The 25,682-nt window shown below is 45.2% G+C and overlaps 1 protein-coding gene across 1 annotated transcript in view; it reads left to right on the forward strand.

The window, feature by feature from the left end:
- LEPROTL1 (leptin receptor overlapping transcript like 1) overlaps positions 1–25,682 on the forward strand; it is a 99,529-nt gene that overhangs the window by 67,418 nt on the left and 6,429 nt on the right. Inside the window, exon 3 of the mRNA XM_029601668.1 lies at positions 2,810–2,996. Coding sequence (XP_029457528.1) covers positions 2,810–2,996 — 187 coding nt within the window. The remainder of the gene's footprint in view (positions 1–2,809; positions 2,997–25,682) is intronic.

Below are 25,682 nucleotides of genomic sequence, written 5' to 3' on the forward strand. Positions count from 1 at the left end.
ATGAACGTTCCCAATTCTCTCACAAGGGAAGGAAAAATTGTACATCTGCATTCAATCTGACATCTTCCGTTTCCTCAAGTCTTACCTAATGGTGCCATGTAAATATTTAATATTGGCACGAAACCTTGGGAAAGACTGTATCTAACAGGCTGAGGATCTGAAAAATTATTGCAAATCTAGACTTCATGCTGACATACTACTGGAACCGCTTTAATGTGGTCCCAGATATCCCAGTCTCCTGCAACCATTTTAAAAGGTTGGGGTGTTTTTAAAGAATTGAATACTGTTAGATTTACCAAAATCAAAAGGGATGTATCTCCTCTTTTGAGAATATATTGGAGCTCATCCACCAGGGACACCAACAAGGTTTCTGTGCTGTGCCCATTAAAATTCTGATTTATGAGGATCTAAAGTATTTTCCTCTAGGAAAGATTGTGGTTTAGTTTGTTGATATACTGCTTTTTAAAAACAAAGCGGTTTACAAATCTAAATACAGAATACATCATAAGTACATAAATATATAATATCGTAAATATCTTTTTTTTTCTTTCAATTTAATAAAAAGTACAAACATTGCAGGCCTATTACTTGTAATTTCTAACCTATCATTAAAAATGGTACAGATTCTAAAGGACAAAATTACTGAATATATAGATAGACATGAATTTAATGGGATGGAGCCAACATGGACTTACCGAAGAGAAGTCTTGCCTCACCAATCTGCTACATTTTTTTGTAAGTTAATAAATATGGATAATAGCAAGCCAGTAGATATAGTGTATCTGGATTTTCAGAAGGCATTTGACAGTCCTTCCTGATAAAATTAAAGAGTCATTGGATAGGAGTCCATGTCTTATTGTGGATTGTGAACTGGTTAAAAGATTGGAAACAGAGGAGAACTAAATGGTCAATTTTCTCAAGGAAGGAAGGTAAATAGTGAAGTGCTTTTTATCATGTTTATAAATGATCAGGAGAAGGGAATAATGAGTGAAGACACAATTATTCAAAGTTGTTAAATCACAAGCTGTCTGTGATAAATTGCAGGAGGACTTTGCGAGAATGGGAGACTGGTCATCCAAATGGCAGATGAAATTTAATGTGGAAAAGTGCAAAGTGATGCATATAGGGAAAAATAATCCAAACTGTGGTTACATGATGTTAGGTCCCATATTAGGAGTCTATGCCCAGAAAAAGTTGTCATTGTGGACTGCGGTGGCAGTCAAAAAGCAAACAGGTGGTCAGGAATTATTAGGAAAAGAATGGAGAATAAGATCAAGAATATCATACCTCTGTTTTGCTCCATGGTGCGACTGCTGGTCACCGCATCTCAAAAAAGTTATAGTGGAACTAGAAAAGGTACAGAGAAGGGTGACCAAAATGATAAAGAGGGTGGAACTGCTCCCCTATGAGGAAAGGCTAAAGAGGTTAGGACTGTTCAGCTTGGAGAAGAGATGGCTGAGGGGAAATATAATAGATGTCTGCTAAATTATGAGTAGAGTGTAACAAGTAAACACAAATCGGTTCACTCTTTTTTTCAAAAAATACAGAGTAGAGGACACTCCAAGTCGCTAAGTAACACATTTAAAACATGAATTAGCTTGGTTTAAAAAAAGGTTTGAACAAGTTTCTGGAGGAAGAGTCCATAAACCATTATTAAAAATGTAGAGGTGATGGAGAAATCTACCGCTTTCCCCTGGGTGTTAGCAGCACGGAATCTAACTTCTGTTTGGGATCCTGCCAGGTACATGTGATCTGGATTGGCCATTGCTGAAAACATGGTGCTGGACTTGATGGACCTTTGGTCTGACCTAGTATGACAGTTCTTATGTTCTTTATAAATCAGTTTAGTCATGTGTAATTGAAAGGTTATTGTCCATTTCATCAATTTACTGATGAATGGTAGGTTTGAGCAAGCCTGTAATTTGATAGATTAGCAACATCAAGCAATACTGTCTTTAAAATTCGCTGGATACTAGCACTTTTTTTTTTTAAACCATTTTTGGGACCACTGTTTCAAATAAGGTGATTTGTAATGACCTTTAGTTCATCCAATAACTGAAAAGCTGTTTGATGAATTAACAGCATTTAACAATTGAAAAGTTGTGGCAAACCCAGGGAACTCTCCATTCCTTATTCTCTTAAGGTGGAATCTGCTAAAGAAACCTGAGACTAGGCTACCCAACAACCCACTTCTCCCAGTCCATCCTGATTTTGACTAGATTTGTCCTATGGTGCTAGCTTCTCAGTCTTAAATAGTGCAAATATCAATTTTATGTTTGAATTATTTTGCAAAATTAATATCAATGGAGCAAGGGAGTGCAGAACTATCATTACCATAAATGGGATAAGATGAAGGCTGTTAGAAATTGCTTGTTATCTGAAAAAACACTCAAATTCTTTGCCGATAAGATCCTATCTTGAAAATACATTTTCATGATAGGATCTTATCTTTCTCTTTCTGGGAAGTGTGTTTGTGGGGTAAACAGAATACTTTGCTGCACTTTTTGTCTGGTATTATTTCTCAGTTTGTTTTTAATTTTTTTGACCAAGCAGTTTCATCCTGCTCCTTTGTACTTCCAGCTCAATCTGAACCAGGGCTGGAATCTGGTATTATGATCCTTTATTCACAACTACTTAGGGATTTTTTGCCTAATTTTATTTGAAGGAAAGAAGTAAAACATGAAAGTTGCTTTGACAAAGCAGAAATAAAAATATAATTGTTAATGTTATGACTGATAAAGATGTTTTCTCTCTTTATAGCACAATTCTGTACACCTAAATAAGGGTGTTAATTTTTTCTTCTTTTCAGCCAATACTGGCCATTGTTTGTCCTGGTCTTCTACATCCTCTCTCCTATCCCATATTGCATAGCTAGGCGACTGGTGGATGACACAGATACTGCAAGCAGTGCCTGCAAGGAGCTAGCTATATTTCTCACCACAGGCATTGTCGTCTCTGCGTTTGGATTGCCAATAGTGTTTGTCAGAGCACAACTGGTTAGTATTATGTTCATGTGCATTTTAACCATCTCTCATTGTTTGTGCTAAGGACACCCTATAACTCATGCTTTGGTCCTACAGCAGTAATGCGCAGGAAGGGTTGCACTAGACTGGTGCTTCAGCTGAGCACAATTCTGCTGAGATTACAGAAAGTAAACACCATTGCTTGAAGTGGCTTTCCCAGCTGATTCTTTTGTTTTATCAGAACAGCTGGCATGGAATGCTTTTTAATGTTTTTGTTTCGGGGGGGGATGGAAGTACAAGTGGGAAGTAATGAGCATGTGGATAAGAGAGAGATTTTCAAAATGACACAAGGTCTGGAGCTTCTGATTTGATGGTCTCCTCCTCCCGGTTGATATGCCATAAGTTTTTATGATATTCTTTTGTGTGGTTTTTTTTCTTAAAACACACTGAGCGACCTTATTATTTTCCAACTCCTAAGGTAGTGGTTTCCACTTGTTTTTTTGTTTTTTTTTTGTATCGTTACTGTACTGGGTTGTATGTTCCCTATAAGAAAAAGGAAAAAGATGCCTGCAGCAAAGGACTACATTTCCAAGCAGTAGTGAGGTTGGAAAGGAGTCCAGGTGATGGACAGTGGAGAAAGTAAGGGGAAGGCCCTGGGGGGTGGAGTCACAAGCAAGGGTGGGAGGGGATTCCCAGCACAAACTAAATGAGACAAGTGTGATGATTTGGTGAGGGTAGGGAGGAGGAGGAGAATGCCGAGTTTCTAAGGGCGGCCACAGTGCCATAAGGATCAGTCTGTGATTTGCTACCAGAAGCTGCAGGAGGAAAATAAGGACTTTAAAATGCGAGTTCTCTGACTTAATGAGCAATGTTGAGTTGCTAGTAAACACTGCAGCGCAGAAAGAATTATAAACTGTGAGTTTTCTGTCTTTACATGTACACTGAGTTGCTTCCAGAGGCTGTGGTACAAAAAGGACTTTAAAATGTCAGTTTTCTGACTTCGATGCAAGACTGAGTGGCTAATAAAAGCTACAGTGCAGGAAGGATTATAAATTGGGAATTTTTTGGCTTCATTGGAAGTGCTATCAGAGGCTATAGTGCAAGAAGGGCTACAAATTTATTTTCTAACAGATGCAGTGCAAGAAGGAATGCAAATTGAGAGTTCCCTGTTTTTGGTTGAATTGTTTGGTAATGGAGCTTATCGGATTGAGGAAGGTCCCAGTCATACAATCCTCTCTGACAGTCACGTGACATGTTGATGACAGCAGGATTGTAAAGGCCACAACCCGGACCTCAGCTGGGGTAGAAAGGCAAACTTTGGCTGAGAACCAGACAAAAGAGTTCTGTCAGGTGAAACTTTCTTCGTAAGACTGGATTCTCCAGGTACTCCGGATGAACGTGTTACAGTGGCACAGCTAGCTCAGAGTTCACTTCATGGTATAATATCACCTTCATTAGCTTTTTTTCTTTTCTTTTCTCTTCCCTTCCCTTCCCTCCCCTCCCCATTCCTCTTCCAGGAATCTTCTCTTCTCTTCTCTTCCTTCTCCCACCTCCTGGAATTATCATCACCACCTTCCCTCTCCCTTAACATCTGGCATCATGTTCCCCTCTCTTCCCCAAGCCCTGGCATCATCACCTTCTCTTTCCTTCCCTCTTTCTCCAACTCCTGGCATCATTTTCTGTTCCCTCTTCCTTGACATCACCTTCTTCACTTTCTTGTTCCTCCATCCCCCTTGGCGTCATCACCTTCCCTTCCATCTAGCCTACTCCCTGGCATCATTTTCCCTTTCCACCACCCCCTAGTTTCACTTCTATCTTCCCTCGCTTCATGCTGGGGGGGGAAAGATGCCACAGGAAGGATTACCTTCTTTCCTTCACTTTTCTTCCACTCCCTGCATCATCACCTTCCTTCTCACCCCCCCCCCCCCCCAACCCTGTGGTACATTCAGCTGAATGTTTTTCCTCCTATGTCCTGGAAACAGCAGAATCTGTGAGCAGAACTTTTACCTGGTGGCTTTGCTGTTGCTACCTTCTCTGCTGGCTTTCCTCTAATTAGAATTGAGGGGGGGGGGGGGGCAGCAAATCTCAAAGAACCCAAACAGTTTCAGTTGCAGAGGGGAAAGCATCAGCAACAGATAAGTGATGCTCACTAACCCCCCTCTACTAGCAGGAGGGAAAGAAAATGAAGATTGCAGCTATGTCCTCAATGCCTTCCTATCAGACTTTTTTTTGTGGCACACCACTGCAGCCACTGCGCACCGATTTGGGAAACACTGTCCTAAGAGGTAGGTGTAATAAGGAATTTTCTCATTCTGTGGTCAGCATACCTAGCCTAAATAAATATATTTTATAAATAAAATATGGAGAATAAAGCCCATATTGACTTGGACTCAGAATAATATGCTTATGACCAACAGAAATTGGATAAAGAATCTAAGGCCCTTTTTTTTTTTTTACCTAATGCAGATCTTACCAGATGCTTGACTTTATCCTCATTTACCCCATTATTAGAGATCCTCTATTCTTCTCCATGCATTTCTGAAGGATAAATTCTTAGAATATTAGCCAGAGGTAGTTGTGGTGAAATGTTACTCTTATGTATTCCAACTACACTAATCCCTGTAGTTTTCTTAGCTTACATTTTCCTGTTGATAGCAGGCTGAATTAGCCATGCTGTCTGGGACGTCCTCAGATGGCCTTGAGGCGGATTTTCTCTGAGATCACAGAGCTCTTGTTCTGTGCAACTGCACGCATCTTCCCACTTGATCGCCATCTTCAGTTCTTTTCTTCCGCGCTGCCAGTTGCACGCAGAGATTTTCTCTCTTCTCAGAGGATTTTTTCCCGCAGATAAGCAGGCTGAATTGGCCATGCTCTCAGGGACGTCCCCCCGCTCAGCTCATGGTCATGGCTAGTCTCTCTCGTGCCTGTTTCTTCTATTTTTTCTTCTATTGTTTTGCATCTTTCACACACTTTTTTGTGTACCCGAAAAAGCACTTAAGTGCTAATATGGCACTGAAGGCACCAGGGTTTAAGTTCTGCCAATGTGGAAAAATTATGTCAGTCACAGATGGATACGGACTATGATTAGGCCTCCTGTTGCAACTGCGGCAGGATGTCCCCATAAGCCTGGAGACAAAGAGCAGAAAAAATGGAAAAACTGAGGAGCTCCTGGGCCCCGACCCACCGTTCCACACAATCCTTACCAGCTGAAAATCCCAAAACGTCAGCACCAGGTAAGAGATCAACATCGCTGGAGCCTCAGTCCAAACCTAACCAGCACGAGGTTCCTAATAAAGAAACAAGCAGAAAAGGTTGGGAGATAAACCCCCCAAAAGACCCTAATGCATCGCAAAGACCCACAGTGGTGGAGCCGGAGTCCAAGAACAGGCATGTCGCACAGTTCGACCAGTCAATCGACACACAAAGCGCCGAGACGTATGGAGTTGGAAGACCACCGAAGCACGAAGCATTAATCAGGGCATCATCTGATGCAGGACCCAACACCGACGCAAGTAGCTTCCATACATGTGTACAGGGATAAGCAGAAGGACGACAACACATTATCCAACCGTCCTTCAGCACTATGAAAGCATATGAAACCTAGAGATGAGGAACAACCCAAAAGGGGTAGTTATTCGCAATAGCGCCCAGACCCATAAGTGGTATTTACTCCTGAGGAGTTGGAAGGTAATTCAGACGTGGATGTCCTCAGAGTATCAGAAAGATCTTCCTCTGCCTCCTCAATGGACAGTATATACTCATGCTTGTTGCAGGTATCAAGGCGAAAAAGAGAATGACCTCAACTACAAGAGCCCTTGATAAAGCGGCACAAATCCCATCAAGAGCCTCATGTCAGATCAAACTCGCAAAGGAAACCAGATTCTGCCATTCTTCTGGCAGCGCTACCAAGAAAGACCTCATCTGACAGTAGCCAATTGCATGGGACAGATCGCCATCCTTCCCTACCCAGAGGAAAGAGCAGCATCGTAGGCAATGTCCCAAATCCCAGATATCCTGAAGAACTTTTTTGCTGCAATACCAGACACCCCTCAGAACAAGATTCCCTCAAGCGAGTTAGAAGACAATATCTCCATGAGGTCACTACCATCTTCCCCCCCAAGATAATGAAGGGGCAGAAGAAACTTCTGCACAGGATTTGAGACCAGCAGACTCAGAAGATGTGAACGTCCCTGCCTCTCCATCATCTACAGGGATATCTTCAGATCCACCTGAGAACACCCAAACAGTCTTCACTTCCTGAAGACTTAACATACTCAAAATTTATAGAGAAGGTAGGATCCTTCCTAAAATATTGAGACAAAAAAGCTACCAGATCTGAAAGTGGAAGTTCACAGAATATTAAAGATCTTCAATATTCCATCAGAACCTATGGTGCTCGCACCCCATGCAGTTTTGGAGGAAGTACCAGATAAATCCTGGACTTCACCATTTTCCAGTCCTGCTGTTTCCAGGAAAACAGATTTAAAATTTAGAATGTGTAAATCCTCCCACTATGGAGCGGTGCAACTGTCCCATGTTGTCGAATCAGCGATGAAGAAAGCAAAGAAGACAAGACTGTACTATCTCACACCACCAGGCAGAGACAGCAAATACCTAGATGACTTTGGAAAGAAGATGCTCCAGGGGACCCTGCTGAATACGAGGATTCAGCAACACCAATTTTATATTACTCCGTATTTGTTTGTGTTTGCAAGAGTTGAAACAAGGAAGTCCCTCTAGTGCTGACGGACAATTACAAACTGAAATTAAATTGGATATGGAGGAAGGCTTACGCCATCTGCTTAGGAACAGTCGATGAAGCCTTCAACACTTCCGCAAAAATGTCAGCAGCTGCCATAGTGACTCATAGAATTGCCTGGCTCAGAACAAGTGCCATAAGGGACGATGTCCATGAAAAGCTTGCCGACTCTCTCTTGCAAAGGGAATAATCTGTTTGGAGACAGATTATGTGAAACGGTATCGCAATTAAAGGAACAGAGCGCAACAGTATCCTCCCTCACAACAGAACCATACCCCTCTAAGTGATATTTTCAATCCTATAAAAGGCCATTCTTCCAATGTCTTCCATACAGGTTGTTTACTTCTTATCGGACTCCGCCTTATCAGACCCAAAAACAACAACCTCAACAGCCACAAGCAAAGAGTCGCCCAAGAGCCCAGCGCCAACAAAAGCAGGCACAGGGCCCAAGCCAAAAGCCACAGCAACATTTTTGAACACTTCCACAGCCATCAATAGCGGTGGGAGGAAGAATATCCTCCTCCTACCAAGAATGGTCCTCCATAACATCAGACCGTTGGGTTCTCAGTGTGGTAAAGAATGGTTATCAGCTGAATATTGCTTAGTCCCCCTCCTACCTTATCTCACTCACGCTCAGGAAGATTCTCAAAATCTGGATCACCTTCATAAAGAAGTAAAAAGCTTCTGGGACAGAATGCCATCCAACTGCTGCCTTGAAGTCTGCACAGTCAGGGGGTTTATTCCTAATTCTTCCTCATTCCCAAGAAAGCAGGGCACCTCAGACTTATTTTAGATCTTCGGGCCTTGAACAAATTTATTCAGAAAGAAATTCAAGATGACATCAAAACTATTTTGCCATTTCTGCAATCCAGCGATTGGATGTGCTCATTGGATCTCAAGGATGCTTATGCCCATATTACAATGCATCTGGCCTCGTGGCGATACCTTTGCTTTCAAATCAACAAGACACACTATCAATACAAGTTACATCCATTTGCCTATCCTCAGCTCCCAAAATGCCTAGCAGTGGCTGTGGCCCATCTTCACAGGAAAGGCATCAAGATATTTCCCTATCTAGATGACTGGCGCCTAGTATCCTCAACACTGAAAACACTTCTTTCCATAAATAGCAGGATGAATTAGCCATGCTGTCTGGGATGTCCTCCAACCTCTTTGAAGCGGAGCTTCTCTCAGAACAGGAAACTCTTGCTCTGTGCGGCTGTGTGCATTTTCTTGCACAATCACCATCTTCTCAGTCCTTTTCTTCTGTGCTGCCAGTTGCATGTGGAGCTTTTCTCTCTCTTCTCCTTAGGATTTTTCAGTGTTACCATGGCACCCAAGCTGCCTGGCTTCAAAAACTGCTAGTGCGGAAAGGTTATGTTACATTTGCCTGGGACCCAAGCATGACCAGTCCAACTGCTGGGACTGTGGTCGCACAGGGCCCAGAGGCAGTGCGCCCAGAAGATTGCATGCCTAAGGGATGAAGATGCCGGCTCTTATGCCCCGGCATCGGAGTGCCACTCATCCCCAGGGCCAAAGATGGATTGCCCAGAAAAGCAGAGAAGGGCTTCTTCCCTGTGGCCCCAGGATAAGCAATCTGGCCAGAGCTGAGTGGGACAAGTGCTTCCCCATGACCCGCAGAAACACCAGGCATCGGGAGATGCACCGAATAGCTAGGCACTGGAGTTAAAGGCGACTGGCGTCAGTGGTGCCAGAACAGCAGCACGATGCATGCTTCAAAATTGAGCAAGGACGATTCTCCACACAAGAAGGATTTGGCACTTGCGTTGAAGAAAGTATTCCCTGACGCATGGAGCAGCTATGCGTCAAAGAGCCACAATGCTCCGAAGCATACTTAACTGGGCCTGCTCCCATCGACGCAGATACCTGTGAAACACATGTCGACACAAGTCCACGACTTGATGCGTCAATCCACAACGCACCCAACACCAAAGAGGCATGCATTAAGCCTGATGACACAGGGGGAGGGTGACAGGCACAAAACTTCCCGGAAAAGACCTTTGAAGAAACAAAAGCCCCAGCAGGACCCTCAAGACACAATAAATTGCTTAGAGCGGTAGGCTTCGTAATAAACTACAAGAAGTCCAGCCTTCAGCCAATGCAGGTTCTTCAGTTCATTGGGGTGGTAGTGGGGAAGGCTTTCCTGCCCGAGGACAGAGCTCATAACCTTTTCACACTGGCAGTGAAGCTACGGAGCTGTGCACGCCCCTTGGCCTGCCACATTTTAGCTCTTCTAGGACACATGGCTGCAATATATGCGCACACCCAACTCCATATGTGCCACCTACAGTGGGTTTAAAGACTCGGTGGACTCAATTTACTCAACCATTAACCAAATCAGTGCTATTGACCAGGGCCATGCAAAGGGATGTAGCATGGTGGCTGTTCCCACCACCCTCACGGTAGGAGCCCTGTTCCAGAGCCTGGCACACCAAGTGGTTCTGACCATGGATGCTTCCACCAGGGGCTGGGGAGTGCATTTGGACCATCTAAAAATGCTGGGGCTATGGTCACCATCGGAAAGAACTTGCCAGATAAAATCTGCTGGAGCTGAGGGCGATTTGGAATGCCCTTTTCATGTTCTTCGACCACATTTGGGGAAAAAAATGTCATGGTCCACATGGATCACCAAGTGGCCATGTTTGCCATGTTTTACATAAACAAGGAAGGAGAGTCAGGTTCCTGGACCCTATGCAAGGAAGCGATTCAGATCCTTGAAATGACTGAGGTGCACTCCATCTCCTTGCAAGTGACCTATCTCCCAGGTATTGCAAATAACAAAGCTAACCACTCAGCAGGGTATTCCACCCATATGAATGGGCTCTAAACAAAAGGGTGGCGGATGTTCTCTCAAGACGTAGGATCTCCCTTGCATGAACTTCTTCACAACAGTGCACAACAGGAAAGTTTGAGTGTTCTGCTCGGTTTATCTGAGCCAGGAGTGATTTGCGCAGGATGCATTCCTCATCCCTTGGACAAAGGGGCTCCTAAACACTTACCCTCCAATACCGCATCACGGACATCACAGACCTGATCCTCATCACTCTAGCATGGCCGAGACAAGCTTGGTACGCCTATCTAGTTCAGCTGTCCATCACTCCTATCTCATTGGGCGACAGTGCAGATCTGTTGACTCAAGGCAGGGACATTACTGCATCCCATGCACTCCTCACTTCATCTCACTGCTTGGAGACTGAAAGAGTATTAAACCACTCCATCAGAGTTCATGTGAGCGCTATTGCAGCATATCATCACCCATACAATGGCCTTCCGGTTTCAAACAATCCCTTGATTTCTCACTTCGTGAAAGGAATTTTGAGACTGAGACCACCAGTAACCAAACCTCTGGTCCCTTGGGACCATAACCTGGTTTTGGAACAGCTCATGCTTCCGCCCTTTGAACCCATGGACAGCAGCCTCATGAAATATCTGACCTGGAAAGTGGTGTTCCTGATTGCAGTGACTTCGGCAAGACAGTTCAGTGAATTTCAGGCCCTATTTCATTACCCTCCGTATTTGCAGTTTCATCATGACAAGGTGACCTTAAGCACTCATCCCTTCTTTTTACCTAAGGTGATCTCTGCTTTTCCCCTGAATTAAACCATCACTTTGCCAACATTCTTCCCAAAGCCACATAGCAATGACAAGGAACGTCTCCTTCACACCTTAGACTGTAAAAGAGCTTTGGCTTACTACAAACGGCGGACACACAGAGACAAAAGAACGTCTCAACTCTGTGTCTTTCATTCCAAGTGCCCCTGGGCTACCAGTGGCAAAGAGGACTCTTTCAAACTGGATATCCCAATGCATTCAATTTTGTTACTCAGAGGTCAGCAGAATTTCCCAACAAAGTCAAAGTGCACCAAGTTCAGGCAGTTGCTGCTTCAATTGCGCATCTTTATATGGTACCATTGCTGGACATTTGTAAGGCAGCCATGTGATCATTTCTGCATATCTTCACTGTCACACTGCTGTCTTGACCAGCAGGCATCTCCAGACGCAGCGCTAGGTTCGGCAGTGTTGGCCTTTTCAACAAGATAGTGAAGCTGTCCATATCACTGGCGGGTTGTGCATGCAAGGGGAGGCCATTCCCTACTTCAGTGTGTGTAAGTGACGGAACACAACCCTAAGCTGGGGACTCCCACACAGCATGGCTAATTCAGCCTTCTATCGATTATGGAAAAAAGCAAGTTTGCTTACCATAAACTGTTCTCCATAGATAGCAGGATGAATTAGCCATTCTGACCCACCCACCTTCCTGGACAGCCTCTCCAAGCTCCGCTCACTGGATACGCTATGTTATAAACTGAGGAGAAGATAGTGATCATACAGGAAATCGCGTACAGCCACACAGAGCGCTGATCTCAGAGAGAAGATCTCCTTCGAGGCCGTCGGAGGATGTCCCAGACAGCATGGCTAATTCATCACTTAGAGGGGTAGGTAGAAGAAACTGTAGTAAGCAAATTGCTCAGCTAATATGTCCTAAACTGTAAGTGCAGAGTCAATGTGGGTCTTAGGATCTGCAAATATAATCCATTTGTTAAGTGACTCATATGTAGCACTTCTGCTGCTCTATCTGTACATTTTTCCCGTTGATAGCAGGGCTGAATTAGCCATGCTGTCTTGGGGACTGTCAATCTTGCATCAGAGGCAGAGCTTTGCTCTGTGCAGCTGCGCGAATGTTCCCGCGCAGAAACAGCTTCTCCTCAGTCTGTCTTTTTCCGCGAGCGGGAACGCACACGCAGCCACGACTCTCCTCAGATTCGATTGAAAATAAATACAAAACTTCTCCATTTTGACCCACAAACATCAACAGCAAGTATGCCGTCAACCCGGTTTTAAACCTTGTGGTTGTGGGAAAATAATGTCCATAAAGGACGGACATGGGGTCTATCGCTGCTTAGGCCCGAATCATGACCCAAGCAATCTGTGTGCATTGTGGTCATATGTCGCGGCAAGCAAGACGCTAGAGAGTGGTAAAAATTGAGCAATTAAAAAATATAACTCAGTCTGGTTCCTGCCCTTCCCCCACTCCTCCCCGGGGACCGAGGTCGAAGCATGCGCCGACCATTCAAAGGGCCGCGTCGCTGGAACTGAGCATGACTAAGAAACAAAAAGTTTTTTCAAAACATCGACATACCTTGAAAACATCGCATCACAGAGGAGACTCGGCTGAGTCCTCATCTGCGTTGAAGTCATATGCCGAACCAGGCTCCTCCAAGCATGCTCCGGATCAACATGCGTCAACTTCATCGAAGCATCACAGGAAAACTCCAAAGCGTCGATCGACGCATGGAGAGGAGTATCGCTCAACTCACTTACCGACGCAAGCATCGAAGCGTGCGCCGGATCATCAGCTGAAGCAATATTCGATGCAAGTCTCGACACATACGCCGTCATTTGCGATGACACAAAAAGAAAAACAGCCTTCGACTCATATTTCAACACCGCAAGTAAACACATCGCTTTCGAAGCATCCAGTGAAACCAACTACATCACTCGAAGAACTATACTTATACTCTAGGCCACTTGCCTCGTGAGCCATCGACTCATCCTCCATCTCATCCACACAAAACGTTGGATAATCCCCAGAAGCCTTCTACTTCAAAGGCTAGCTTGTCTTCCGTACAGCCAGCACAGAACACCCCACCTTCTGTTCACTCTTTTCATGGACAAGGTCCCCCCGGGGACGGAATTACCTATCGACTCAGAGGATTTGGTTAGGGTATCATCTTCCTCTTCATCTTCAGAGAGAGTTTTTTCAGACTTATCTGTATCGAAGAGACGACGGGCCTTGCCTCACTTATAAGAGCCCTTATATAAGCGTCGAAAATTACATGAAAAAGTCATATTACAAAAACATCAACCATGTACTAAGGACTCAGATATTTTATTGGCTGCAATTCCAGCCAATCCATCTTCTCCGTCACCTAGACAGCCTCAGATTCCAGAGGATACTCAACGAGCGATAACTCAATTATCACTCGCTTTATCGGATTTCCTATCCTCCATTCACACAGGGTTTGGACTTCCTGCACCAACTCCTATTACCCCAATGGAGGAAACTCCAATTTCACCACCACGGGATACCCCTCCACAAGTTCCAGATCCAACACCACAGAAGGAACCACCGGTGATACCACAGTTCTCATCTCAACCTTCAACACCTCAACCGGATACGTCACCTCCAGTGACAAATCAACCTGGCTCAATTCCAAGGTCACCAGGATCATCCACAGGGTATCCTTCAGACACTCTAGAAGGTCCTCAGGAACCATACTCTCCCCGTGATGACTTGGCGTACCCTAAGTTCATCTATAAGGTGGGCTTAGCACTAAATGTAGAGGTGCATATACAGCCAGATCCCAGATCAGAGACGTTAGGTTTGTTGAAGATCTTTGACCTTCCTTCAGACCCTTCGGCTCTGCCACCTCACAAGGTTCTTGATTCTGTCCTTGAGAAATCTTGGCAGACACCATATTCCATAACCCCGGTATCCAGAAAAACAGACATCAAATACAGGATGCAGCAATCAAGTTTTTACTCTATAACGCAATTGTCACACAATCCAGTTGTAGTTGAATCGCGAGCCAAAAAATCAAGACTTCACTCGAATACACCACCAGGGAAAGACAACAAATGTCTTGATGATTTCGGGAAATGGGTTTTCCAGTCAATCATGTTGGGTGCAAGAATAAACCAGCACTAATTCTATATAGTCCAGTATTTATTTGAGACTCTATAACAGCTCAAGGAAACCATACCGGACTCATACCCAATGTCACAGCCCGTTCAGCTGGTGCAGAATATGGAAGAAGGGATCAGACACCTTTTAAGAATGGTATATGAAGGTTTTGAATTGTCTTCCAGGACCTCAGCATTGGCCATAGCTGCCAGACGCCTAGCATGGCTAAAGGCTAGTGCTATACGCGAAGACGTACACGATAAACTAGCGAACTTACCCTGCCGTGGTGATACTTTGTTTGGAGATAAACTCCAGGAAACAGTAGCTCAACTAAAAGAGCAGAATGTGGCAGTACAAGCATTAACAACTTCTGCTACGTATGATTCATTTTCTCTTCGCTACTTTGCACCAAGTAGAAGACCACCATATCAGAGATGCCCATTCAGGTCTTATCCATCATACAGACCACAGCCTTATACACAACCACCTCGCCAACCCCCTCAAAATAATCAACAACGCAGGGGTCATCCGCGTACACAACGACAACAAGGACAACAATCAGCCACAACTGCGAAACAACCAACTTTTTTAGTGTTTCCGGGGCCACCACCCCCCACAGCCGTGGGAGACAGAATCTCAGTGTTCAAAGAGGTCTGGCATACAATCACATCCGACCGCTGGGTACTGGAGGTAGTATCCCATGGTTATCAATTACATTTCCAATCCAAACCGTTTCTTCCGCATTTAACTGCCAACATAGGCAATTACTCAAATTACATTCATTTGATATCGGAACTTTCACAGCTCAAAACCAACGAACAATAAGAACTCTACCATCACACCTTCACATTGGGGTTTTATTCCCCATATTTCCTATTCCCCAAGAAAACAGGAGTCTTAAGACCAGTTCTAGACTTACGCAACCTAAACAAACATCTAGTCAAAAAGTTCAAGATGGTCTCACTCAAAACAATTCTTCCACTCCTTCAGCCCAATGATTGGATGTGCTCACTGGACCTCAAGGATGCATATGCACATATTCCAATGCACCCTTCTTCATGGAAATACCTTTGTTTCCAACACAAACGCCAACATTACCAATACAACGTTCTCCCCTTCGGCCTCTCATCAGCCCCACGGGTCTTCACAAAATGCATGGCAGTGGTGGTGGTGGCCCACCTCCGTCAACGGGGAATTCAAATGTTATTAGATTACCTACACCAAACTATCTCCTGTCTACAAAGTCTAGGATTGATTGTAAACTACAAAAAATCCAAACTGATTCCCTCCCAAAAATTGCATTTCATAGGAGCATTGCTGGACACCACAAAAGCAAGAGCCTATCTACCGACAGACAGGAAGTTGTTGCTGCAAACACTGACCAGAGATCTCTGTCTTGCAACAAAATCAATAGCCAGACAGTTACTACCCATGCTAGGACATATGGCTGCAGCCATTCACATGGTCCCAAATATTCGCCTTCACACTCATCGACTCCAATGGGGCTTAAAATGTCAGTGGAGACAACATTCTCAGCCAATGACTCGCAGAATATCCTTAACTTTAGCAATGAAGAAGGATTTGCAGTGGTGGCTACGGCCACACATACTCCATAGAGGTGCACTGTTTTCAACACCACCTCACAATCGGGCCAATCCTGTATCGTGCGGTAGGAAGAGCTGCGTTAGTGCCTACGGCACCCGCGGTTACCGCCCGCACAGAGCAGCTCACCTACCGCGCGATCCTGAAGCCTAATTATATGTAAATGTAAGCCGCGTCCGAAAAGCCTTAGTCCCGCGCAACCCAGGATACTGGATAGAGCGCCTATACAGGATCCTGGGTGCGCGGGCCTAAGGCTTCACGCCACGCTGGTATCTGTCATTTCAAATGTCATTTGAAATGACAGATACCAGGAAGCAACGGCGGCGACAGCGCAGAAGCAACGGCGAAAGGACTTTTCAGTGTCCCCCCTCCTCTCGGAGCAGGGCGCGAAAAGCCGCCTTGCTCCGGGAGGAAGGGGGACACTGACAGCGACGAAGCTTTCCCCCAGCCCGGACACCGGCGAAGCCAGAAGACAGCGGCGGCGAAACGACTGTCAGTGTCCCCCCTCCTCTCGGAGCAGGGCGCGAAAAGCTGCCTTGCTCCGGGAGGAAGGGGGACACTGACAGCGACGAAGCTTTCCCCCAGCCCGGACACCGGCGAAGCCAGAAGACAGCGGCGGAGAAACGGCGAAACGACTGTCAGTGTCCCCCCTCCTCTCGGAGCAGGGCGCGAAAAGCCGCCTTGCTCCGGGAGGAGGGGGGACACTGACAGCGGCAAAACTTTCCCCCAGCCCGGACACCGGCAAAACTTACAATTTTGCAGCCATGAGCCACGAGCAGGAACGCGAAGATCTGGCTCCGATAGCTCCTCCCGACAAGATGGCCGCCTGCACGGGGAAAGAGTACAATTGGCCGCTCAAGACGTGATGTCGTGACGTCACGTCTTCAGCGGCCAATTGCACGCTTTCCCCGTGCAGGCGGCCATCTTGTCGGGAGGAGCTAAGGCAGGCCAGATCGTGTTCGTGCTCGTGGCTGCAAAAAAGTAAGTTTTTTGCCGGTGTCCGGGCTGGGGGAAAGTTTTGCCGCTGTCAGTGTCCCCCCTCCTCCCGGAGCAAGGCGGCTTTTCCGCCCTGCTCCGAGAGGAGGGGGGACATTGACAGTCGTTTCGCCGTTTCTCCATCGCTGCTTGTGCGCTGTCAGTGTCCCCCCTCCTCCCGGAGCAAGGCGGCTTTTCGCGCCCTGCTCCGAGAGGAGGGGGGACACTGACAGTCGTTTCGCCGTTTCTCCGCCGCTATCTTCTGGCTTCGCCGGTGTCCGGGCTGGGGGAAAGCTTCGCCGCTGTCAGTGTCCCCCCTCCTCCCGGAGCAAGGCGGCTTTTCGCGCCCTGCTCCGGGAGGGGGGAGAAGAGACAAGCGGCGAAACAACTTACTTGCACGGGGGAAAGCGGTCTCCGTGGCAGCCCCAGTCCTCTCCCCTCCTCCCGAAGCCAAAAAAAAAAAAAAAGCTTTTTTTTTTGGCTTCGGGAGCAGGGGAGAGGACTGGGGCTGCCACGGAGACCGGCACCCATGATCGCGGCCGGGGCAGGTGAGCGGGGGCTGGGGGAAAGCTTGCCACCTACCCTGACCCCTGCCTCTACCGCCTGGGTCAGGGTAGGCGGTAAGTTTGCAGGTTAAACGCGCGACAAAGCGGCAGGGAAAGGTAGCGTTAGTCGGGGCGCGGGTTACGGGATGCTAGGGGAATAGCTAATTCGCTCGTTTGCATGCAATATCGCGCTAATTCGCTCGTTTGCATGCAATATACATGCCGCGGGCGGAAGGGGTTACCCGGGGAATTTAGGACGCGGTAGGAGTAGGTTAAAGGGGATTCGGGATCGCAGGAAGGGCTAACGCGGCCGGAACGTGAGTTAAAAGCGGCTTAGGAGCAGGGTAAATGCAGCCGCACTTTACAGGATTGGCCCGAATATTGTCCTAACAGGTCTATTTATTTATTTATTTATCGGGTTTTATATACCGTCATAAAGCCATCATAATGGTTTACAAAAATACGAATGTTACAAGGTTAAGGGGAGATAAACAGGGTTTCAAAAAAGTTCAAACTGTTGTTAAACATAGGGGTATCATATGCTAGTTAGTTACTGTTATGTTTTACATTTCATTTCTTAGTTATAATCCATAGTTGTGATAAGTTCATTTATTCAATTATTCTTCAGGTTGGAGTGGAGGGTGGTGGTGTTGTTCATTGGGTGAGTTGGTATGCTTTGTTGAACAACCATGTTTTTAGATCTTTTTTGAATGTTTTTAGGTTTTCTTGAGTTTTGAGTTCAGTTGGTAGGGAGTTCCAGAGTTTTGGGCTACCTAGAGATATTGCTCTCTTTTGGGTTGAGGTGAGTTGATTGGAACGCGTCGGTGGTGTTTTTAGAAGTCCCTTATTTGCTGATCTGAGGTTTCTATTTGGGGTATGTAGTTTTATAGAAGAGCTTAGCCAATTTTCTTGTTTTTCATATATAATTTTATGTAAGATGGATAGTACTTTGTATTCAGTCCTGAATCTTATTGCTAGCCAGTGTAGTGAAATAAGTGTTGGGGTGATGTGATCGTGCTTTAGTGATCCAGTGAGGATTCTTGCAGCTGTGTTCTGTAGGATCTGGAGTGGCCGAATAGTGTTTAGAGGTAAGATGAAAAGGAGTGAGTTACATGTTGGAGAAAATTAGTAATTGAAGGACTGATCTGAAGTCATTGTTGGAAAGAAAAGGTTATAAGTGACGGAGTGTAAGTAGTTTATGATATCTGTCTTTGATTTTTGTTGTGATATGGTTTTTGAAAGAAAGTTCCCTGTCAATTATTACTCCGAGGTTGCGAGCATGATTGATTGAAGATATAACCGTATTTTGGTTCATTAGGTTGAGTGGTGGTATTTGAGGAGAGTTGTTCCTTCTGTCTAAGATCATTTTAGTCTTGTCGAAGTTGAGGATGAGTTTTAAGTTGGTTAGTATTTCCTTTATATTGCTTAGGTAAGTTGCTGTTAATTTGTATGTTTCTTCTAGTGATTTTTTTTATTGGGATTTGATAGGAAGTGGCATAATGGAAGCAGATAGATGTTAAAGAGAATCGCTGACAGAGCGGATCCTTGGGGAACTCCAGTGTTTAGATTGATTTTCTTTGAGAGGGAATCATTGAGTAGCACTTGGTAGGATCTTTTGATAGGAAAGAGGAAAACCATTTTAGGGTTGTTTCTTTTGCTCCAATTTCGGATAGATGGTCAATCATGATGGAGTGGTTTACTGTATCAAAGGCTGCAGATAGGTCGAGTAGGATTAGAAGGTAGCTGTGGCCTTTTTCAAAACCTTTGAATACGAAGTCGTTCATTGCTAGTAGTAACGTCTCAGTGTTCAGTTGTTTTCTGAAGCCAAATTGAGCGGGTAGCAGGATGTTGTTTTCTTCTAGGTGGTCTGTGAGCTGTGTGTGGACCACTTTCTCAATGATTTTGGCAATGAATGGGAGGTTTCATATAGGTCAGTAGTTCAGTGGGTTTTCTGGATCAAGATTATTTTTTTTCAGAATGGGTTTGATTGCCGATTTTAGGCATTCTGGGTAGTTTCCTTCCGTGAGGGAGAGATTTACGATTTCAGTTATTGTTATTGGTGGTTCAAGATTTTTTATCGTTGTAATGGGTATAGTGTCAGTAGGGTGTTTGGCTGGGTTCATTTTTTTAATGATCATTTGGACTTCCAAAGAAGATGCTGTCTCAAAGTTGGGCCAGCTTTTTGTTTGAATGTTTAGTATTTTCTGGTCTTGTGAGTCATTTTTTAGGTTGTTCTTTGAGGATTTTGATTTTTTCATTAAAGAAGTCTGCAAAGTCGTTACTAGTTACAGATGCTTCTCACAAGGGATGGGGAGCACACCTCAATCAACTAGAAACACAAGGACTATGGACCCCTCGCGAGGCTGCTTATCAAACCAACCTCCTCAAACTCGGAGCAATCCGTTATGCCGCCCAGACCTTTCGGACGCAATTACAGGGCAAACGAGTGATAATATACACGGACAATCAAGTAGCCATGTTTTATATAAACAAACAAGGAGGGTCCGGTTCATGGATTCTCTGCAGAGAAGCCCTTCTCATATGGGACTGGGCATCTCGACACTCAATACTCTTGCAAGCAACTTATCTCCCCGGCATAACCAACACGAGAGCAGACCGGTTGAGTCGAATATTTCACCCTCACGAATGGCCTCTAGATCAGAAGGTAGCTAACATCCGTAGACCTCTTTGCCACAGAAAGCAACAGAAAAGTACCTCATTTCTGCTCCCTGTTTCCCAGTCATCTCAGAGCGGCTCAAGACGCCTTCTTATTCCTGTGGATGGGAAGTCTAATGTATGCCTTCCCTCCCATTCCACTGATAACTCGCACACTACAGAAATGCATGACAGAGGCGGCAGACCTTATCCTCAACGCCCCAGCGTGGCCGAGACAACCATGGTACTCTTACCTCCTTCGTCTCTCGATCGACACATCCATTCCCTTGGGCAACAGGGAAGGACTACTATCCCAAGACCAAGGAACTCTCCTTCACCCAATGCAAGACTCCCTCCACTTGACAGCATGGAGATTGAACGGGAACTATTTAGAGAGCAAGGAATCTCGGAACATAGCCAAACTGTTCTTTTAGCGGCCAGAAAACCTTCTACCAGGAAAGCATACCAATATAAATGGAAACATTATGAATCATGGTGTTCCACCAATCACCATGATCCTTTTCATTGTGCTACTATGAATCTCTTAAGATTATCTATTCTCATTGTGTTTGTCAGGATTAGCAACTACCTCAGTGTGAGTACACCTTAGCGCCATTGCAGCCTACCATAGGCCTCTTCAAGGTCAACCAATCTCACAACATCAGATGGTTTCTAGATTCATCAGAGGTCTCTACCATCTGAGACCTCCAATTTCTAAGCTGCCAATAGCCTGGACCCTCAATCTAGTTCTTGAACAACTAATGCTTTCACCATTTGAACCTCTAGATTCAGCACATATGAAATACCTCACATGGAAAGTAGTATTCCTTGTTGCAGTAACTTCTGCACAATGAGTAAGTGAACTTCAAGCGTTGGTGCATTGCGAACCTTACCTACGGTTCTTTCACCACAAAGCAGTCCTAGGAACTCATCCTTCCTTCCTCCCGAAGGTGGTTTCACCGTTTCATATCAACCAATCTATTGAACTCCCTACCTTCATCCCAAGGCCACATAGTAATGAGAGAGAAAAATTCCACACTCTGGACTGCAAAAGAGCGCTGGCATATTTATAAGACTAGAACACACGTAAACTCAAAGACCATCTCAGCTGTTGTTATCCTTTAACCCAAATGCGCCTGGCATACCAGTTGCAAAATGAACAATTTCTAGTTGGATAGCTCAGTGCATTCAGTTTTGTTACAACAAAAGAGAGGAAACACTCCCTGTAAAACCAAATGCACATCAACTTCGGACAATTTCTACGTCCATAGCACACTTAAGTCACGTTTCACCTATTGATATTTGTAAAGCAGCAACCTGGTCATCTCTGCATACGTTTACATCTCACTACTGCTTGGACCAACAGACGTCCCAGGATGCTAAGCTGGGACGAGCGGTATTGGACACCTTGATTTAAAAAAAAAAAAATATCTACCTCGGCTGTCCGCTCAGAACACGTCACGCAAAAAAAAAAAAAAAAGGTGGCAACACTTTTAGCGTGACAAGGGAACTTGGGACTCCAAAGACAGCATAGCTAATTCAGCCCTGCTATCGACGGGAAAAAGTAAGTTTGCTTACCGTAAACGGTGTTTCCGTAGATAGCAGGATGAATTAGCCATGTTGACCCACCCACCTCCCTGGACAACCTCACATATTTCTAACTGCTACAACACAGACTGAGGAGAAGCTGTTTCTGCACGGAAACACCCACGCAGCCGCACAGAACAAAGCTCTATATCAGCTTTGGGAAGCTCCGCCTCCGACGCAAGACTGACAGTCCCCAAGACAGCATGGCTAATTCATCCTGCTATCTACAGAAACACAGTTTACGGTAAGCAAACTTGCTTTTATATAAGGATTACAAAAAAACAGCAGGCTGCAGTTTTACTCAAAAGACATTTAGAATAATTGTCTTAAGTATTGACTTCTGCCATAGTACTGCTACTTCTACTTATTTCTATAGTGCCACTAAATGTAAACAGCACTGTAAAAATGCATAGAGCAGCAGTTACTACCCATTACAGAAGGCATGGGGGTGGCAGTTACTTCCCATTAAAAAGAACAAAAACAAAAAACTTTCTAGGCAGATTGGATAGATTATTTGGGTCTTTTTCTGCTGTTATTTCTATGTTACACATACTAAATGCTGCTTAGAGACTAGTCAAGAGATGCCAGACGAGGCTTTAGAAAATTTATTACAGTGAACATGGTTAAAATCAACAAGGCTATTACCAGGGAGAACAGGACCTCAAAAAGGTGGTGTTTTAGGTGGGATTTGAATATGACCTGCGGGAATATGATGCACACACTTTGTGAAACTTATGGTACACCCAGTTGGTAAGCATGGAGTCTGAAGTTGGCAATAGAGAAAGAAAGGCATAGATAAGAGCACCTTGCTCAATGAATGGGAGGCCACAAGTGGAGGGGATGTGGTTTGTGTGCTTGTGTGTGGATCTCTGTGTGAATCTGAAGGTGTATGGAGCTTCTCTGCTGGTCTCTATCCAAGCTGGTCTGCAGGTCTCCATCTTCTTTCTTATCCTGTTTAGCAGGACTGCAGAAATGCTGGTCAAATGTTGTATATTGATCTCATCATACAGTAGATAATTGGTTGAGATGAATGAATCAGTTTTCACTTGTGTATTCAATTCAATCAGCCTTCAGATGTGTATTCAGCTGAATCAGTCTTGCCTAGCATTTGAGGCCATCACTGTTCAGCCTTCAGTCATGTGTTCAACTTAATCAGCCTTCAGTTGTATATTCAGTTGAATGGTAAGTCCTGTCTGGCTTATATCTACAGCCAATATCAGTTCCAGTTGACATTTTTGTTCAAGCTGGTTTCTGCTATGAGGTGGATGAAAGATTGCAGTATCATTTTTTCAACGATCAGCATTTTCACTATAACATGTTTTCACGTAGATAAGCAGCTGAATTATCCATGCTGTCTGGGTACTCAAAGCTCTCAAAGTCTAGGTAATCTTTTAGCTAGGTACTCCCTCCCTCCTGTATCGTGACAGGATCACCTCGGGCAAATTTTTTCCACACAACAGAGTGTGCGGAGCTCTCTTCTTCTCACAGTTTACTTAGAAAACATATAATTAACACTTCAAAACAGAAGAAACAGAAATAGAGGAAAGGAGACAATAAAATAAATGAAATCTACTTCAGAAGACTTGCCCTCACGAGACTGTTCTAACGTCTCGGGGCACCCCCTCCCCCGTCTCAGCCGATTCAATGCCTGCATTTCAACCTCCTCGGTACACTTCCCAGTCCGGGCCAGTACAGAGTGGAGCCCGAGGGAGGGGCGCTACATCGATTGTAAGTCAACTCACGGACAGAAAAGGACTTGACTCCACGCAGGCGCGCCAAGGCATGACTTCGGAGGCCCCGAATGGGCTGTTTCCCCCTTTTCTAATTCTAGCTCCTCTGTAGCCTCCCGGTTCAGCGGGTCCAGCTCCGAGTTGAGTCCTTGGGATCCTGATGAACAGAGCAGAAAGTGCGCCACAGCGCTGAAGGAGCATCTGTATTGACGCAGGCACCGGGTCATCGACGCGTGCATGCAGGCGCGTCAACACAGTGCGTCTGGTGCATCCATGCAAGTCATCCGCCAGGGCTAGAATTTCTGCAGGTTCTTCGAGGCACCCAGCCTCTCAGCAGGTATGACTCAGGGAGTCATCCAGCATTACACCGGCATGTTTTATTTTACAAATCACAAAGCCTTGACAGCGCGCCGGCTATTGGTGCGGACGTTGCACGCGCCATCGGTAGTGTGGACATGGGTGTCGAGGGCGCCAGGACATCGTTACAGAAGCCAGGCACTTCGGGTCACCGATGCGGGCGCCAAGTAAAAAAAAACAAAAAACGATCAGTGCAGATGGTAGCACAGTCACCATCGAACATGAGCGCTTCCAAGACTTGAGGGACACTCTCAGAATCACTAATGCATCCACATGAATAAGCGACATGCTCACGAGCAAGCCAACACGCTACCACGACTGCTGGCTATCAATTCAATTGGGGCGCACCAATGCGTGGTTGTGCAGTGTCGACAGATCAGTCCTGCATTGCAGCGTTAAGCCGCATGTAATAGTGTGGCCAAGTATCTCGCACGATGCATCTGCCCCACCGGACATCATGGTTTTTTGCCCTTCGGCGCTGTGAATCCTTTCTCTTCTCTCAGCGCTTCAAAGTGGATAACATTCAGGTACAGTGTATTTTTCCCCATTCCCTGAGGTTTACAGTCTAAGTTTGTACCTACGGCAATGGAAGGTAAAGTGTCTTGCCCAAGGTCACAAGGAGTGACTGTGAGACTTGAACCCTGGTCTCATGGTTCGTAGCCCTCTGCTCTAACTGCCAGGCTACTCCTCCACTCCATTTGGCTATTAACGACCCTCCATGAGGGCACGCATGGCCTTCGAGGACTCATAATGGACCAGAAGGCTCCAATTCCCTCCGCCGTCGGCCCATATAGAGATCTTCTTCAGGTTCTCCTATTGGGAGTGCTACTTTCTCTGCGACTGCTACTCACTCCCTACTGCACTACTTGGTGAGAAATCTCTCCTTCGGCGGATCCGTTTTTCTGGCTCGCACCGAGTGTTGCAAAAAAAAAAAAGGGGGGGGGTCTCTCCTTCTAGCCCCTTGCCTTGGGACATTGAATGTCTTAGTTTCGCTGAACGGGCACTCCAATATCCGCTACTATTACGTTACTGGAGAATTGTAGTCTTCCACACAGGACTCCAGTCTCTAAAGCTCTAAAGTTTATTTCCCAGAACATGGGATACTTCACGATACCTTCTTTATTTATATGCAGATAAGCTGGTTTCAATGATCTCCACAGCTAAAAAAAAATAAATAATAATAATAATTGTGCATCCTGCCATTTCTTGCCAGGAACAAGCACAGTATTCTGTAAAATGCTGATCACCCTGGTCTTCCTGCATTCTTATGTGTACCGCACCGACAGACACAATTGAGTCTTTTACTTAAGTTAGCCTTGCCGACTACACAATACAATAGCAAGTTACTTGCAAGGAACATCCTTCTTTCACCAATGTGCATAGAAACTAAAACTCATGTCTCTGCCATAGCTGATCCATCAAACTGGAGGTCAAACGAATTTCATCTATATCGTTCTACTGACCAGGTTACATTTCCTGTCCCACTGGTGTCGACTTCAACTTTCTGTTTCACAGGAAACACGGCGGCGTTCTCCAACTTCTGCCAGCTTCCATGAGCCATCGAGGGATTTCTTAGACTCCCTATTTCCCACTACCTTTAGTGGGAAGCAGTCTCTTCTACTTGTTCTGTCCTAACACACAGATCAACCCGTACTTACTCTTCAGATTCTATACAGACCGATTTCTTCAGTTTTTCATCTTCGCCGCACTTGTGCTGCCTTTCCCCGCTCTAACCTTCATTAGCACTGCTCCGCTTGACATGCAGGACTATAGCCTCTGTCAAACTGGAATAGGAATTCTCAT

Source organism: Rhinatrema bivittatum, chromosome 1 (genome assembly GCF_901001135.1).
Source record: "Rhinatrema bivittatum chromosome 1, aRhiBiv1.1, whole genome shotgun sequence".
NCBI lineage: Eukaryota > Metazoa > Chordata > Amphibia > Gymnophiona > Rhinatrematidae > Rhinatrema > Rhinatrema bivittatum.